Consider the following 14,437-nt stretch of genomic DNA (forward strand, 5'->3'; position numbering starts at 1 on the left):
GCCCGGTGGTGCCAAGTGCCTGTTCTTGGCACTGGACATGGTCCATGTTCCAGGGCCATCTTTCAGGTTCTGGCTTACGTGCCACCTCCTCAGAGAGGACTTCCCTGACCACCCTCTGAGAAGGACTTTCTTTCTCCAGTCCCTGTCTTGGAACCTTTACATACTTGTCCTCTCTGTTAGGCTCGGAACTCCATGGGACCTGTTCCCTGCTGCAGCCTCAGCACCCAGAGCTGGGCTGGGTGCACAGAAGGCACTTAGGAAGTATTGCTGGCTGGGTGGGTGGATTCTGACAACCACCTTTTGAGGTACTCACTCTGTGCCAGGCACTGCCCTAAGTGCTTTATATCTGGTGTTGCATTTCACCCTTACGTGACCCTGTGGTCCGTGCTCTGTGTGTCAGCCAGCTGAGGCACAGGAAAGTTAAGTCACCTGCCCAGTGTTGCCTCCAGGAGAGGCAGAGCTAAGATTCACGCCAGGCCATCGGCTCCAGAGTCTGTGCACTCAGCCACTGTGTGATGCCCAGTGTATGTGGGAGGCAGACGGAGGCTGGAGAAGCGAGGCCGCACAGGGTCCTTATTGGCCAGTGTGCAGCAGAGCTGAGCATCAGGCCCTGGCTCCTGGCTCCTGAGCCTGTGCCATGCTTGGCCTAGTGCTTGGGGAGTGTGGCTCCCCCAAATATGTCTTCCCTGGCCCTGGAGCCCAAGTGAGGGATGTCTCCTGGCTGGCTGTGTAACTGGGCAAATGTCAGCTTCTCTGTGTCTCAGTTTCTAGAAGGAGGTGAGTAACAGTACCTGCTTCATAGGGTTGTTGGGAGGACTCGAGCATCTGGCCACTTTATGTGAGGTAAATTGTCCTCTTAGAAATTTTCAAATGCTAATTTTGGGTGTAAGACCATGGATTTAAAAAATAGAGCACGCTCGTGCGAGTGGAGGGTGTTTGTATGCTGTTTATTGGGGGAGTCCCTCTCAAAAAGGTGATGCAGGTCAGAACTCCCAAAGGGCAGCTTTCCTTTGCTCTGCTCCTGGGCTCCATGCCGTGGTGTTCCTTGTTTCCTGAGCTTTCCTGGGAGAGCGCCCTGCTTGATCCTCTGGGCCTCAGTCTGGAAAGGAAGCTGTAGCTTTCATCAGGGAGCAGGAGCCGGTGAGTCCACCATGCCTGGCTATGACCTCCACAAGTGAGTCCACCTCTGTGCGCCTCAGTTTCCACATCAGAAACACACTTGCTCCCCCTCCAACACCCTTGAGGGAAATAGAATGAGGTGGTGTCTGTGGAGCTGTTGTTTTTCTTGTTGTGTCTCTTGAAGGGAAGGAGCTTGGTTCCCCTGAAGGCTCTCCATTCCTGGAGTGGAAGGCACATTAGCCTCCACTCTGGGGGGGGGCTCCCCTCTGCCCCAGACACTGTGTTGCAAACCCTTGAGGAGTATCCTGGACTGAGGCCCTTGCTTTTTCTCTGAATTCTCAGTGCTGCAACTTTGCAACCTCAGTCCAGTTGGAACAGGATTGGGGGCTTGTCAGCATTGGCAGAGCCCCAGTGACACCCAGCCGACCTCCTGCATCGCTGCAGGTTCTGCCGCTCCCCATGGGGCTGGGCACGTGAGTCAGGGTGGATGGGATAGGTCCAGGCTCTCAGTGTCTTTCACACCTTCCTTGATGAGCACTTTCTGTGTGTGCAGCGCTTTGCACACAGCAGCTCACCTGTGTCTCAGCGTCCCCAGTCTACTGAGGAGAAGGGCGGACTGGGAGGGGTGTTCTTACTACCCCGGTGGTAGAGTAGCCATTTGAACCCCAGCTGGTGTGGCCCTCGAGCCCGTGCTCCTGAGGAGCAGTTCTGTGGGGCAGAGAGGCCACTCCAGAGTAGCCCCTCAGAGCCACTTCCGTAGGTCCTATGGCGTGGATACACTGTCATTTATTCAGTCTACTGTTGATGGACTGTCTGTGTTCTCCCTTAGAAACAAAAACAACAGTACACGATGCAGCTCAGTCTGCAACTTGCTTTTTTCATGTGACAATCCCTCAAGATCTCTGTAGGTGAGATGTATATGTATTTTTTTCTTTAAACATATTCAGCCTATTTCTTAGAAGATTGGTGATTTTTTTTTTTTAATCCATGGTATTACATCCAGAGTCAGCATTTAAAAATTTCTAAGAGGACAATTATCTGATAAAACAAATCATGGGATGTGCCCCATACCCACATTCTTTGAAATACAGGAATGTTAATGTAGGCATAGAGATTTATATTGTAATTCATTCCAAAGAGGGCACAGGGTAAAACAAGTTGAGAAATGTGGCTTGAGGCCTTGGGTCAGGGAGGAAGAGGCCAGTGCCTCTCTGTCTGGTTGTGCACCGGGCCTCGGTGTGCACTGCTGGGGTGTGCCCTCGGGCTTGGTGTGCTCTGCTGGGGTGTGCACTGGCCCTTGGTGTGCTCCACCCGGGTGTGCACCGGGCCCCGGTGGCTCTGTTGGGTTTGTACCCTGCCTTGTGCTCTACCTGGATGTGCCCAGAGTCTCCATGTGCACTAGGCCTGGGGGCCACGTCGACTTCAGCTGCCTCACTCCCTCCTTGCCCAGATTCCTTCCAAGTATTTGCCTGTGTGCTAGGCCCCATCATGTATGAACACAGGAAACCCCTGTCCTCACGGGGCTGACTTGCAGGGTTTATGCGGCTTCCAGACTCTCCTTGGGCTTAGGGTGGACCAGTGTGCCAGCATTTGATGTTTACACTTGCAGTGTTCATGCATCTGTCTTAGGAAGCACGATCTAGTGTGAGGGAGGCCACTTGCAGAAGCAGAGCTTTTGTATGTGAGCTGGGGCCTCCGAGCTTGGTTGCTGCCTGGTCCAGCAAGCCATGGAGCGAAGCAAGAACTGCCTACCCATTGGCTCTGGAAGGTCCAAGGCCCTGCAATTCCAGCTGCCAGGCTTGGAGTAACCACTGTGTTTTCTTGAATTTCGGTTTTTAACCTGTGCCTCAGTTTCCCCATCTGTAATAGAGGAGGAGGGGTGAGTGCTCTGTGAGTGTTATTAGAAGACAGTGGAATGAGATTGTTATTCACATCCGATTCCCACCCAGTCCCCGTCCTGGAGGAATCCTGGGCCTTGTGTCACGAGCATCCTTCCAGAGGTATTTGTGCTTATGTGCGCTTGTGCACATAAGTTCCTTTTGTTTGTAACTCAAATAGCGTGAAATGGTGCTGTTTTGCACCATCCCTTTTGCGCTTAAGATGTCTCCGGTCATGCCAAGTCCGCATATAGCGCTGCCTCGTTCTTTCTCTCAGCGACGGAATGTCCGCTCTCCACCTCATACCACCCTGTGAGCTCAGTTGCCGTGTTTTATCAATTTAAGATGCTGTCACCTGCAGACACACCATAATATTATGTAATAAGAAAAAGCAAGGCCCAATCAAATCAGGACGTGCATCGTAGGACCGATGGATTATAGAAGTACAATTGACCCTTGAGCAACACAGGTTTGAACTGGGCGGGTCCACTTATGTGTGTTTTTCTCAATTCTGTAAATGTATTTTTTCTTACGATTTTTCTTTTCTTATTGTAAGAGTACAGTAGTATATAATACATATATATAATACGTATAAATCAACTGTTGATGTTAGCAGTAAGGCTTCTGGTCAACAGTAGGTGATTAGTAATTACATTTTTGGTGAGTCAGAAGTTATATACAGATTTCCAACCGCGTAGTGGGTGGGCACCCCCTCACCTACCCCGCATTGTTCAAGGTCAATTGTAGTGCTATTTGGTGCAGGAGGAGATGGAGTCTTGGAGTGCAGCACAGCAGGGTGGCCAAGTCCTGGCTTTGGAATCCCAGCCTGGCCCCTTGCTCTATTCCAGATCTTGGGCAGGTGCTTTAAGATCAAGGAAAAGTAACACCTGCTGGGGGTAGGGGATTCTGGAAGGTGCTGGACTCACTGGGGCTTATTTAAATCTCTGTGATTTGGGAGGTTGCCTGCTGTGCTCTCTGAATTTTCTCGTTTCTAGTGAACTTTATCCACTGTTTATGTGGCTGTTTTATAGACATAAGCAAAATCCATAAGGGGTTCAACAGATACTGGGGTTGAACCAATGAAAAAAATTACATGGTGGCTCAAAAAGGGGATATGGACAATTTAGTATCATTCAGCCTTATACATTTTTTTCTTGGTCTCTGGACACTTTTCTTAATTTCTCCAGACAGAGCAGTTTGCAAATATCAGAAGCAAATTCTTCCCCAAGAGTTCTGAATCATGAATGACAGAACTAGCTTATTGTTCTTAAACGTGGCTCCCTTTTGCTGGGACCTGCTTCCCTGTCTGCCACCTTCTCTTCCACGCCCCTGCCCCTCCTTCCAGCGGACAGCCCCCTTCAGAGTCATGTTGGTGGCTCTTGCCTTGGAAGATCTTCAGCTTCCGTGGCTAACGAATGCTTTCTTTTACTCTTGGTCTCCTTTTACAAAAATTGGTCACTGGTACACTTGAGTGTGTCATTTGTTCTGGACGAATTCAGAGGAGCATTGTCTCTTCATCATTTAAGGCTCCAGGTGGCACCTCATTTTCAAGGAGCGGAGAAAAAAGGTGGTTGTCCCTCTTTGATCATTTAATGCTGCCTGACTTCAAGTGGCCCTCCGGCCAGGCCACTCCTGGGATATAGACGGTCCCTGTTCTTATTCTGCTCTTGCCCTCTCCCACCCAGAGGGTCTGTAAAATATCAGTCTGGTCCCATCAGCTCTCCCCAGCTCAGACAGATCTCGCCAAAATGCCCAAAGGTGTTTGGTCATTTGCTTTCCCATTAGGGTGGAGCTCAGCTCTTCCTGCCGCAAGGCCCAGGCTGCCCAGGACTCATGGCTCCCCTGACATGTCCCCACACAGGGAGGAGTGGATGCGGGCCATCCAGATGGTCGCCAACAGCCTCAAGCAGCGGGGCCCGGGTGAGGACCCCATGGACTACAAGTGTGGCTCCCCTAGTGACTCTTCGGCAGCTGAGGAGATGGAAGTGGCAGTTAGCAAGGCCCGAGCCAAGGTGGTAAGTGCTTGGGGGGACAGGTTGTCGGGGGGTAGGGCCTGCCAGTCTGTGAGCACCCCGTCCCAGCCCCAGTGCTGGCCCTCCCACCCTTGGTTTCCATACAGAGTGTGTAGGGACCCAGCCCTTGCCCATGACTGCCCTGTAGGATGGATGAGATCAGAGTACAGCTGTGCCAGGGTTGCTCTGTACCCACAGGACGAGGGGCATCCTTACCCTGAAGGGTACCAAGACCTGTGCACCCCTCACTGGAGCCTTCCCAGCGCCCATGCCTGGGAGAGCCAAGTGGTGGGAGAGTTGGTCTGAAGGCCACTGCAGAACTAACGCTTACTACCCGGAGCCTCCCTTCCTGCTCATGCCTGAGCATTTTGGCAACAGTGTCCTTTGATTTTCCTTTTTCTTTGGGAAAATTTCCTCCCACGGGCCGTGTGCCAAGTGCTGACAGCCCACTCGCTCCCCATCCCTGGCAGACTATGAATGACTTCGACTATCTCAAACTCCTCGGCAAGGGCACCTTTGGCAAAGTGATCCTGGTGCGGGAGAAGGCCACCGGCCGTTACTACGCCATGAAGATCCTGCGGAAGGAGGTTATCATCGCCAAGGTGGGTGTTCCCAGGCTGCCATTGCTTGGCCTCCGGGGATGCGTGCACAGGGCCAGGACACCTACCCACGCCTTTGGCTGCCAATATCTCATTCCCCCACCTAACCTATCCCCCGGGGCATAGTCCTGTAAGTCCCCAGTCAGCGAACGGGAGCCTGAGGCCCAGAGAGAACCTGCTGAGCACCCAGCCCACCCTCCGGGTGCCTAGGGTGGAGGTGGAGAAAGTCTGACTGGGGCCTCCCCCAGCAGGCGCACGGGTCGGGGTTTGGCTCAAGGTGTCTCCATAGGAGGCTGGGCCAGGAATGGAATTCTGTTCCTTTTTTCTCCTTATTTAAAGTTTTCAAAATGGAAAAAGGTAACATACACAGAATTTTTAAAAGAAAAATAAATATAATGGACTCCCATGTAGCCATTATCCAGCTTCAACAGTTATCAACGTTGGCCAATCTTGTTTCATTAGCTCTGCTTTCCCCTTTTTTTGGTCTGGAAAACATACTTAAGGCATGTTTTAGACAACGTATAATCGACCCATACATACTTAGATGTGTGTCTTGAACAGGTGAAGATTTTAAAGACTATAATCATGATACTGTGATCACCTCCAACAAAGTGAACGAACCCTAGTGTTGTTGGTCCGAGGCAGGGTTTCTCAGCCTCAGCACTGCGGACATTTTGGGCCAGTGCAGCGTAGGATGTGTGGCAGTGTCCCTGGCCTCAGCCCGCTGAAGCCAGTAGCACCCCCCCCCCGCCCCCCAGTTGTGACAGCTAACGTGTCTTGAGACATTACTACCAAATGTCCCTTGGGGGAGAGCCCGTGTCTGGGTCTGCAGGTAGTTCAGGATTGTTCGCAGCTCTCTGGTGACCGCTGTGCGCTCAGATACCAAAGCTGAGCCCGTGTTAGTCACCGGGAAGGCCTGGGAAACTGCTGCTGGGCCCCTCTCCAAGTTTCGGGTGGGACCGGGGAAGGGCCCGAGAATTTGCATTTCTCCAAGTTCCCAGGCAACCAGAGGCTGCCTGTGTGGGGACCACACACTGAACCACTGCTCCGCAGCCTGGAGTCCTCGTTCTAGAGCCAGTTCCTCCTTCTGGCAAGAACTTTTATAGGTGCTGATTCCCACGGCCTGTGGCATCATCTCAGGGCTCGTAATGTCTGCTTGTCCCCCCTTGGGATGTTAAAATTGGCTTGTGGTTTCAGGAGGTGACAGCCTGGTCCCTTCATCATAAAGTCCCCACTGACTTCTCACCTCATGGTTTTCAGAATGAGCCACTGAATGTCCTTGCGTGGGTCCATTATTCCGTTAGAGCTTGTGGATGGTAATGTGCTGCTCCTCCGTTCTCTCTCTCTGCGTATTGGCTACGAATGGGGTTACATTTCACCAGGACACCGCCCCTCATCCCTCTGGTTGGGAGGTGGTGGGCAGGCATGATGTCACCCACCAGCCCCTCACCCGGCCTCTGTCTGCAGGATGAAGTTGCGCACACGGTCACCGAGAGCCGGGTCCTCCAGAACACCAGGCACCCGTTCCTCACTGTGAGTGGCACTCCCCTCAGGCCTGTATGCCGTGCGAGGCCTCCGGGCCAGCCCTTTGGACAGAGCGCGGAGAGCGGGCCGCCCCTGCCCCTGGGAAGCACAGACCTGGTGTGGGCCAGGTTGTTGGGCTTCCCCGACGGCCTGAACCAAGACCCCAAGGGTGGGGGCTTCTTCATAGACAGTGGATTCCTGTCAGCGCCTCAGCTGCCAGATGAAATCACATTGCAGGATGGTCCCAGGAGAGCATGGCTGCTGTCTTGAGTGTGAGATGCTTAGCCCAGCTGTTTGAAGTGGAAACATTACTTTTGTTTTTATTTTAAACTGTAATCCTTGAGCAGATGTATTGTTGTGCTGCCTGTCAACCTACGCTGAGCAGACACCCCTCTTTGGGCCAGTCTCCATCAAGGCCAGCAGCCGTCAGCTAAATGGACCAGGTTGAGGATGGCTGGTTTATGGGTTGTTTCTTTAGCTCAGTTGCTGTCCAGGTGTCCTGTTAAGCCACAGCACTTGTTCAAATGAAATTTTACTAGGTACTTCCATGTAGAGATGGAGAGCAGTAGAGTTGTTGTGAGCAGAGGGGTCACCCCAGAATCCTCTGAGGCGCCCTCTGTAGGGCTCCTTAGAGCACAGTTTGAGAACTACTCTGTTGGCGGATCGCTTGTCTTTGGGGTGAGCTTCTGAGCTACCTTCAACCCCCAGCCAACAAACCGTGTGTGTGTGTGTGTGTGTGTGTGTGTGTGTGTGTGTGTGTGTAGGTGAGAGAGAGGGAGAGGTGAACACATTTGACTATAAAATAGGAAGAGAAAGACAAACGTGAAACGGCTCTGGTTGCTCGGAACGTGATCTCCCGGGGCCGCGCCTCTTGAAGACTTAGTGGAAAGCACAGGACAGGATTTCTCAGCATATAACTCCCAGCCCTCAGCCACGAGCTCACTCACATACCCCAAAAGGCAGAGCTGAGGTTTGAGCCCCAGCTGCCCAATTCCCACAGCTGGGCCAGGGCGGGGAGTGTGGAGGCAGAATCCGCAGTGCCCCACTGCCTTCCTTCCCGCAGGCGCTGAAATATGCTTTCCAGACCCACGACCGCCTGTGCTTCGTGATGGAATACGCCAATGGTGGTGAGGTGAGCCTCACTGTCCCCCGCCTGGCTTTCTGGGTGTCTCCTTCCCTGGTGCGTGGGGTGGGATGGAGGGGACGGAGGGAGACTCACCAGTTGTCATCTCCTTCCGTCCTCCTGCTCCTTGAGGCAGGCGTCATCATCTCCATTTCGCAGGTAGGGAAACAGGCTGGGAGAGCTTCAGGGGCTTGTGCAGACTCACTCAGCTGGTGAGTTGTGGGCAGGATACAAACCGGCTGTGGAGAGCTGTGGCGAGCGCTCCGAGGGTGGTTGGATGACAGCGCAGCAAAGAACATATGCGGGTCAAGAGCCACCAGTCCTCTGCTTTCCCCAGTTCTGATCCAGAGCAGTGTTCCTCTGCTTCCCTGCTGTCACTCCCGTCATTCACTGTCCCCGTCATGTTGTCCCCCCCTTACTCTCCCCTTGGTGTCTGCTGTTAGTCCTTCTCTCTCTATCCCTTGCTCTTTTTTTTTTTTTTTTTAATCACGTGAGCTCCTCTCTACTCACCGTTCCTCACTTGGTCCTTCTCGCTGTCACTTGCTGGTTCACGGAGCAGTTGTCACCATGTCACTGGGCAGTGTCCCATCCTTTTCTGGGCCAGGGGTCTGACCTCCCCTGCCCCCCCTTTGGCAGCTGTTCTTCCACCTGTCCCGGGAACGTGTCTTCACGGAGGAGCGGGCCCGCTTTTATGGCGCAGAGATTGTCTCAGCGCTGGAGTACCTGCACTCACGGGATGTGGTGTACCGTGATATCAAGGTGAGCGCGTGGTCACCTCCTGGCGAGGGCCCAGGCTGGCCTGTGCATGCACAGGATCTCACAGGGGAGGCTGGGCCCAGGCCCTCTGCCCTATCTGCCGAGCGCCCCGCTCCAGGAAGGGTCTGTCTTGTTGGTTGTCCGTGGCCCTGGGTCCCATTCCCTGTGGGGATGATAACCCTGCTGCTCAGTCCCTGGGTGTTGCTTCCACAGCAGGCAGCCCGGTGCAGTGCAGGGGCCCTTCTGAGCCTCTGGTGAGCAGACAGACGCTCCTGTGCAGCCAGAGGTGATAAATTGGTACAAGCACTTGAGAAGATAGTTTGGCAGAATCCACCCATGCTGAATGTGTGCGTGCTCTGTGAGCCAGCCATTGTGCCCTAGGTGTATGCACCGCAGGAACAGGTCCCTGTGTCCACGTCAAAACGTGGACACATGTTCTTAGCAGTGCTGTTCACACTACTGAAAGCAGCCCAGGTGGCCGCTGTCGGGTGATGGATAGAAGGTGTGGTGTGTTCACACACAAGGGCTCTGCACAGCAGTTAAAGAGAACAAACGACAGCCACATATAGCAGCGTGGATGCAGCAGAGGCTGATGTTGAGGGGAAAAGCAGGACAGACAGGACAGATCTGTGTTGTTCACACGTGTACATGTAGGTGGGAGAAACTGCAAAGAAGGGCAAGGAAGCAAAGTGACTTCTCTGTCGGAGCAGGGGGTGGTTACTAACAGGGAAGGGAAGGAGCACGTGGGTCTCTGGGGCTGGTAATGTCCTGTCTTGACCTGGAGAAGGTTATGCAGAGGCCCATTAAATTGCCCATTTGTGTGATGTTTCGGAAAAAATAGAAGAAAGACAGTGTCTCTCATATGCAAAGTTGGAAAACTACAGCCTGTAGTGGGGGAGGCAGATTGGGGGAGGGCCGGGCTCCATCACTTCCTGCCCTGCTTTTCTCCAGCTTCCCTGGGGGGCAGCCAGAGGCTGGTGACCACGAACCTCAGAGGGTGAGGGCTTAATCCTGTGCTGGGGGTGTGCCCCGTGGCCCAGCCTAGAGCCGCAGCCTCATCTAGGGCAGGGCTGGATGTGTGGGGTTTCAGTGGGTGGCAGGGAGCTCAGGAAGGACATGTCCCTGATACAGTGACTTTTCCTACAGCTCGAAAACCTCATGCTGGACAAAGATGGCCACATCAAGATCACTGACTTCGGCCTGTGCAAAGAGGGCATCAGTGACGGGGCCACCATGAAAACCTTCTGTGGGACCCCCGAATACCTGGCACCCGAGGTGTCTGGGGTTGGAGGTCCCAGGGGCCTGTGAGGATGAGGGAGGTGGGGCCCCGGGGCTGTGTGCTTCCCCTGCCCAGACGTCTGAAGGCTGGGTTCCGATTCCTCAGGTCACCTTCCCCGTGCCCCCCACCCTGGGCCCCGGGTTGTGGGTCTGGCCCCTCATTGCCCCTCCTTGTCAGGTGCTGGAGGACAACGACTATGGCCGGGCGGTGGACTGGTGGGGGCTGGGCGTGGTCATGTACGAGATGATGTGCGGCCGCCTGCCCTTCTACAACCAGGACCATGAGCGCCTCTTCGAGCTCATCCTCATGGAGGAGATCCGCTTCCCGCGCACGCTCAGCCCTGAGGCCAAGTCTCTTCTCGCTGGGCTGCTTAAGAAAGACCCCAAGCAGAGGTGAGGGCTGGAGTATGCCCTGCCCAGCCCAGCACCACCTGCTCCCATTGTCCCCACGGCCTGCAGGGGCAGAGTCCACGGGCACACTCGCTTGTGGGCATGTGGTGTGCATTGTCCCCACGCAGCCTCTGATGGTCCCCATAGCGGGTACTTAGGGAGTGCTCCCTAGGGGCCAGGCCTGTCCTTAGTCCTCTGCCTGCACTGCCTTGTTTCATGGGGACGCAGGAACAGGGCAGCCCTGTGCCTGGCCTCGGGTGGCCCAGTCATGTGGCAGAGCCGGGATGTGAGGTGGCTGTCTGGCCTCTCAACTCTCATTCTGAACTGGGGGCTAGGCTGCAGTCCCCTGGCTTTGCCCCTGGGCCTGTGAGCTCCCTCCCTCCCTGCCTCACTTTCCCCCTCTGTGAAGTGGTGGCCTGTGGCCAGGAGGGGATCGTTAACAGCTGATTTAGGGTGAGCATGTGGCAGGCCCGGTCCTGCACCGGAAGCCCGTCCCCTGGCACGCAGCTGCCCTGGGAGGCAGGTGCTCATGGCCGTCTCTGCCCAGGCTCGGCGGGGGCCCCAGCGATGCCAAGGAGGTCATGGAGCACAGGTTCTTTCTCAGCATCAACTGGCAGGACGTGGTACAGAAGAAGGTGAGCGCCACTGCCTGCTCCCAGCAGGAGCCCAGCCACTTGTGGGTGACCTTGGCCAAGGCCTCCCGTCCTCAGTCCTGACCTGGGCTCCTCTTGTCCACAGCTCCTGCCACCCTTCAAACCTCAGGTCACATCTGAGGTCGACACCAGGTACTTCGATGACGAGTTCACCGCCCAGTCCATCACAATCACACCCCCGGACCGCTGTGAGTGTCTGAGGCCCCAGATGCAGTGGGCCTGGCTGGGGTTCTGCTGCTGACCCAGATCTCCAGGAGGAAGCTCACAGGGCTTCTGCTCTTGGTCACCTGCAGACCCAGGGAGGGTCACCAGGAGCCATTGCTATAGTACATTCCAGAGGTCAGGGCAGGAGACGCTTAGGGGCACTGGCAGTGCAGAGATGGTAGATCCGTAGACATCTTCCCAACTCGCCCAGACCTTTGGGGCTGGATTAGTTCACTGACTGTAGCTGTCGTAGTTGTTACCCCAGTGCTGGGCTGTGCTGGAGACAGCAGTGATGGAGACAGGCCCTGGGCCCTGCCCTCAGGGCGTTCCCCGTCCAGGTGGAGTGACAGCCCGGAGTGGTCAGGGCTCGGGTATAGGAGCACAGGGACTGGGGAAGCCCGGAGCAACTGCCTGACTTGGCTTGTGGGTCAAGGGAAGGCCGCCTGGAGGAGGAGACAGGACAGCTGAGATGCATTCCTGGTAGAAGGAACAGCACATGGGACTCTCAGAAATGGGAGCATTGCAGAGATCTGAGTAGGTGAGGCAGGGGAGGGGAGAGAGCATGGGGGCCAGAGCAGGAGGGGCTTGGAGGCCACTGGGAGGAGTGGGGACTTGTATGGGGAGCTGTGGAAGGGTTGTGTGCAGAGGAGGGACAGGGTTGCATCAGGGCCTTAAAAAGACACCTGCTGCATGTGGAGGGAGGACTGTTGGGGCAGGAGTGGTGGCCAGGGCAGGCGCTGGGCTGGAGAGGTCTGGGCGGTCCGCAGTGGACGACGTGAGCTGAGGTGGAGGTGAGGAGGAGGAGAGCAGCGGAGCTGGCGGCTGCTTAGGTTCTGACCTGGGTGGGTGGGGTGCTTTGTGTGGTCAAGGGGCCTCTGTTAGAGAAAGTCTCTTGGATGCCCCACCAGTAGGGGGCGTTGGGGAGTTGTTTCATGCTGTGGTCTGCCTGCAGTCCTTTCTAGGGCTGGTTCTTTTCTTCTCCCTTCCCCTGGGAGTCTGGGTGGTGTGCTAGGCCCTCTGTGACCGCTTCTCCCCAATCCACCTCCACTGACCCCTGCAGATGACAGCCTGGGCTCGCTCGACATGGACCAGCCAACCCACTTCCCCCAGTTCTCCTACTCGGCCAGCATCCGCGAGTGAGCAGCGCTGCCTGCCTGCCACTGAAGCCACCACAGGACACTCGCAAGGCTGCCATCACCACAGGAGGGCTTTGTCTTTTTTCTTTCTTTCTTTCTTTTTTTTTTTTAACGTTTTTTGCCTTTTTTGTTTGCATCTCCATCCCTCATCCCCTCACCCCCACTTCCAGTTTTTTCTTCAGCCCTCCGCCAAAATCCCCTCAGCGGACCCAGTGGCCCTGCCTCCAGGATCCTGTCCTGCCCTGACCTTTGTGCCCAGACCAAGGCTGGGGAGACCCCAGGACCAGGCTTTTGGGCAATTGGGGAAATTCCAGTTTTTAATCAACACAAGCCCCAGTGAGGTGGGAAGGTAGAGCGGGGGCCTGCCCGAGTTTCCGGCCAGGCGCCCACAGGCAGCCTGCCTCTGCACTGCTGCCCTCGGAAGCTGCCTTCTCCTGGGCTGCGGGCCACATGCTGCCTGGGGCAGTGCTCCGGGGCTGCCTTCCATGCCTGTCGTTAGGCTCTGAGTGGCCTGATGAAGGGACAGTCTGGCCCTCTCCCCGCACTGGGGCAGAAAAGCAATAATGTCTAGAGAAAGGTGGGGCCTTTGGGAACTGCAGGAGTGGAGGTCTAGGGCTCCCTCACGTGACTGAGGCCCAATTACTCTGTGGGGAGCCTGGAGGGGCCCAGGGGATGGGTGCTGTCTCACCCTGCCCCATGCCCCATGCTGCTCTCCTGACCCTGTGGATGAGGCAGGAGGAACATTTGGGGCCTAGCCTCCCTGCCCCCCATCCCCGTGCCTTACCAGGCTTCCTCCCCAGGGCTTCCTTCCAGCTGGCCTTACCTCCCACTGGACCCCGGGCCTGGCCCTGGCTCCTCCAAGGATAGGGGCCAGGATCGCCCCTTTTCTCTGCCTGGGGTGGAGGGGCGCCAGCCTCGGCTGTTACACATCTCACACCGAGACAGTATTGGGCCCCGTGGACTTGGGTCGAGGAGGGGGCGGGGGTGGGTGTGTCTGGTACGTACTGGGGTGGGAGCCTCTGAGAAGTAAGGCTCCAGGCCACCTCACCCCCTCCCCCTCCCCCAGCCCAATGTTCTGCAGCCTTAAGGTGAACGTGTGTCAGTGCTCTGGGCACTTGTGTGTGTGCCTTGAACTGTGTGTGTCTGGGCGTCCCTGTGCATCTGGGACATAGATACACATAGGGTGTGTGTGTGCATGTGTGTTGGGTATGTGTGTGCGAGGGCAAGCGTGTCCCGGCCTCGAGTGGGCGTGGTATGCGTGGGCTCGGCCCCTGTCCCTGGCTGGAGCATTTATTTCATCCCAGGAGAGGAGTGCTGGCCTAGCAGGGGAGCCACACTTGAGGTCCACTTGCTGCCCTGTCCCTCCCCCTTCCCACCAACATCTCCGGGTGTTTGGAATGTAGTTTTTGTGGTTTTGATCTCCCCACCCCACCTCCTGTACTAGGTAGTTCACAGAGAGACATCCTGGGGTGGGGTGGGGGTTGGTTTGGGGGAGTGTGGGGGGGTCTCTTTCCCTTTTTGTGTGTGTATGTCATTTATCTGATAATTCTTCCTCCCCACTGGCCTTTCCCCATTCCTCGTATTTGTACGGTACAAGCAATAAAGACACTTGTTTTAAGATCAGGGCTCATCACCCTGGGCCTTTCCTTGCTTACGGCCGGCCCCTGGCACCAGTTGCCTCCTGCTCCCATTGCTGCATTAGGTAGGGGCCCATCGAGCCCGAGGTGTGGAAGTGGGTGGAGGAGGCATCTGGGGTGGGGGTGTTG

General features: G+C 55.6%; 1 protein-coding gene across 5 annotated transcripts in view; it reads left to right on the plus strand.

Annotated features, from left to right (window-relative positions):
* AKT2 (AKT serine/threonine kinase 2) overlaps positions 1-14,294 on the plus strand; it is a 48,183-nt gene extending 33,889 nt beyond the window's left edge. For all 5 annotated transcript variants that reach the window (XM_074314319.2, XM_074314318.2, XM_088800159.1 and 2 more), the window contains 10 exons: positions 4,862-5,011; positions 5,479-5,610; positions 7,075-7,140; positions 8,195-8,263; positions 8,891-9,013; positions 10,157-10,285; positions 10,467-10,681; positions 11,226-11,313; positions 11,417-11,519; positions 12,596-14,294. In XM_074314319.2, coding sequence (XP_074170420.1) covers positions 4,862-5,011; positions 5,479-5,610; positions 7,075-7,140; positions 8,195-8,263; positions 8,891-9,013; positions 10,157-10,285; positions 10,467-10,681; positions 11,226-11,313; positions 11,417-11,519; positions 12,596-12,675 — 1,155 coding nt within the window. In that variant the 3' untranslated portion in view covers positions 12,676-14,294. The remainder of the gene's footprint in view (positions 1-4,861; positions 5,012-5,478; positions 5,611-7,074; positions 7,141-8,194; positions 8,264-8,890; positions 9,014-10,156; positions 10,286-10,466; positions 10,682-11,225; positions 11,314-11,416; positions 11,520-12,595) is intronic.
* Positions 14,295-14,437: the final 143 nt, after the last annotated feature.

Source organism: Rhinolophus sinicus, chromosome 8 (assembly GCF_057876585.1).
Source record: "Rhinolophus sinicus isolate RSI-liver-muscle chromosome 8, RSI-T2T, whole genome shotgun sequence".
Classification (NCBI taxonomy): domain Eukaryota; kingdom Metazoa; phylum Chordata; class Mammalia; order Chiroptera; family Rhinolophidae; genus Rhinolophus; species Rhinolophus sinicus.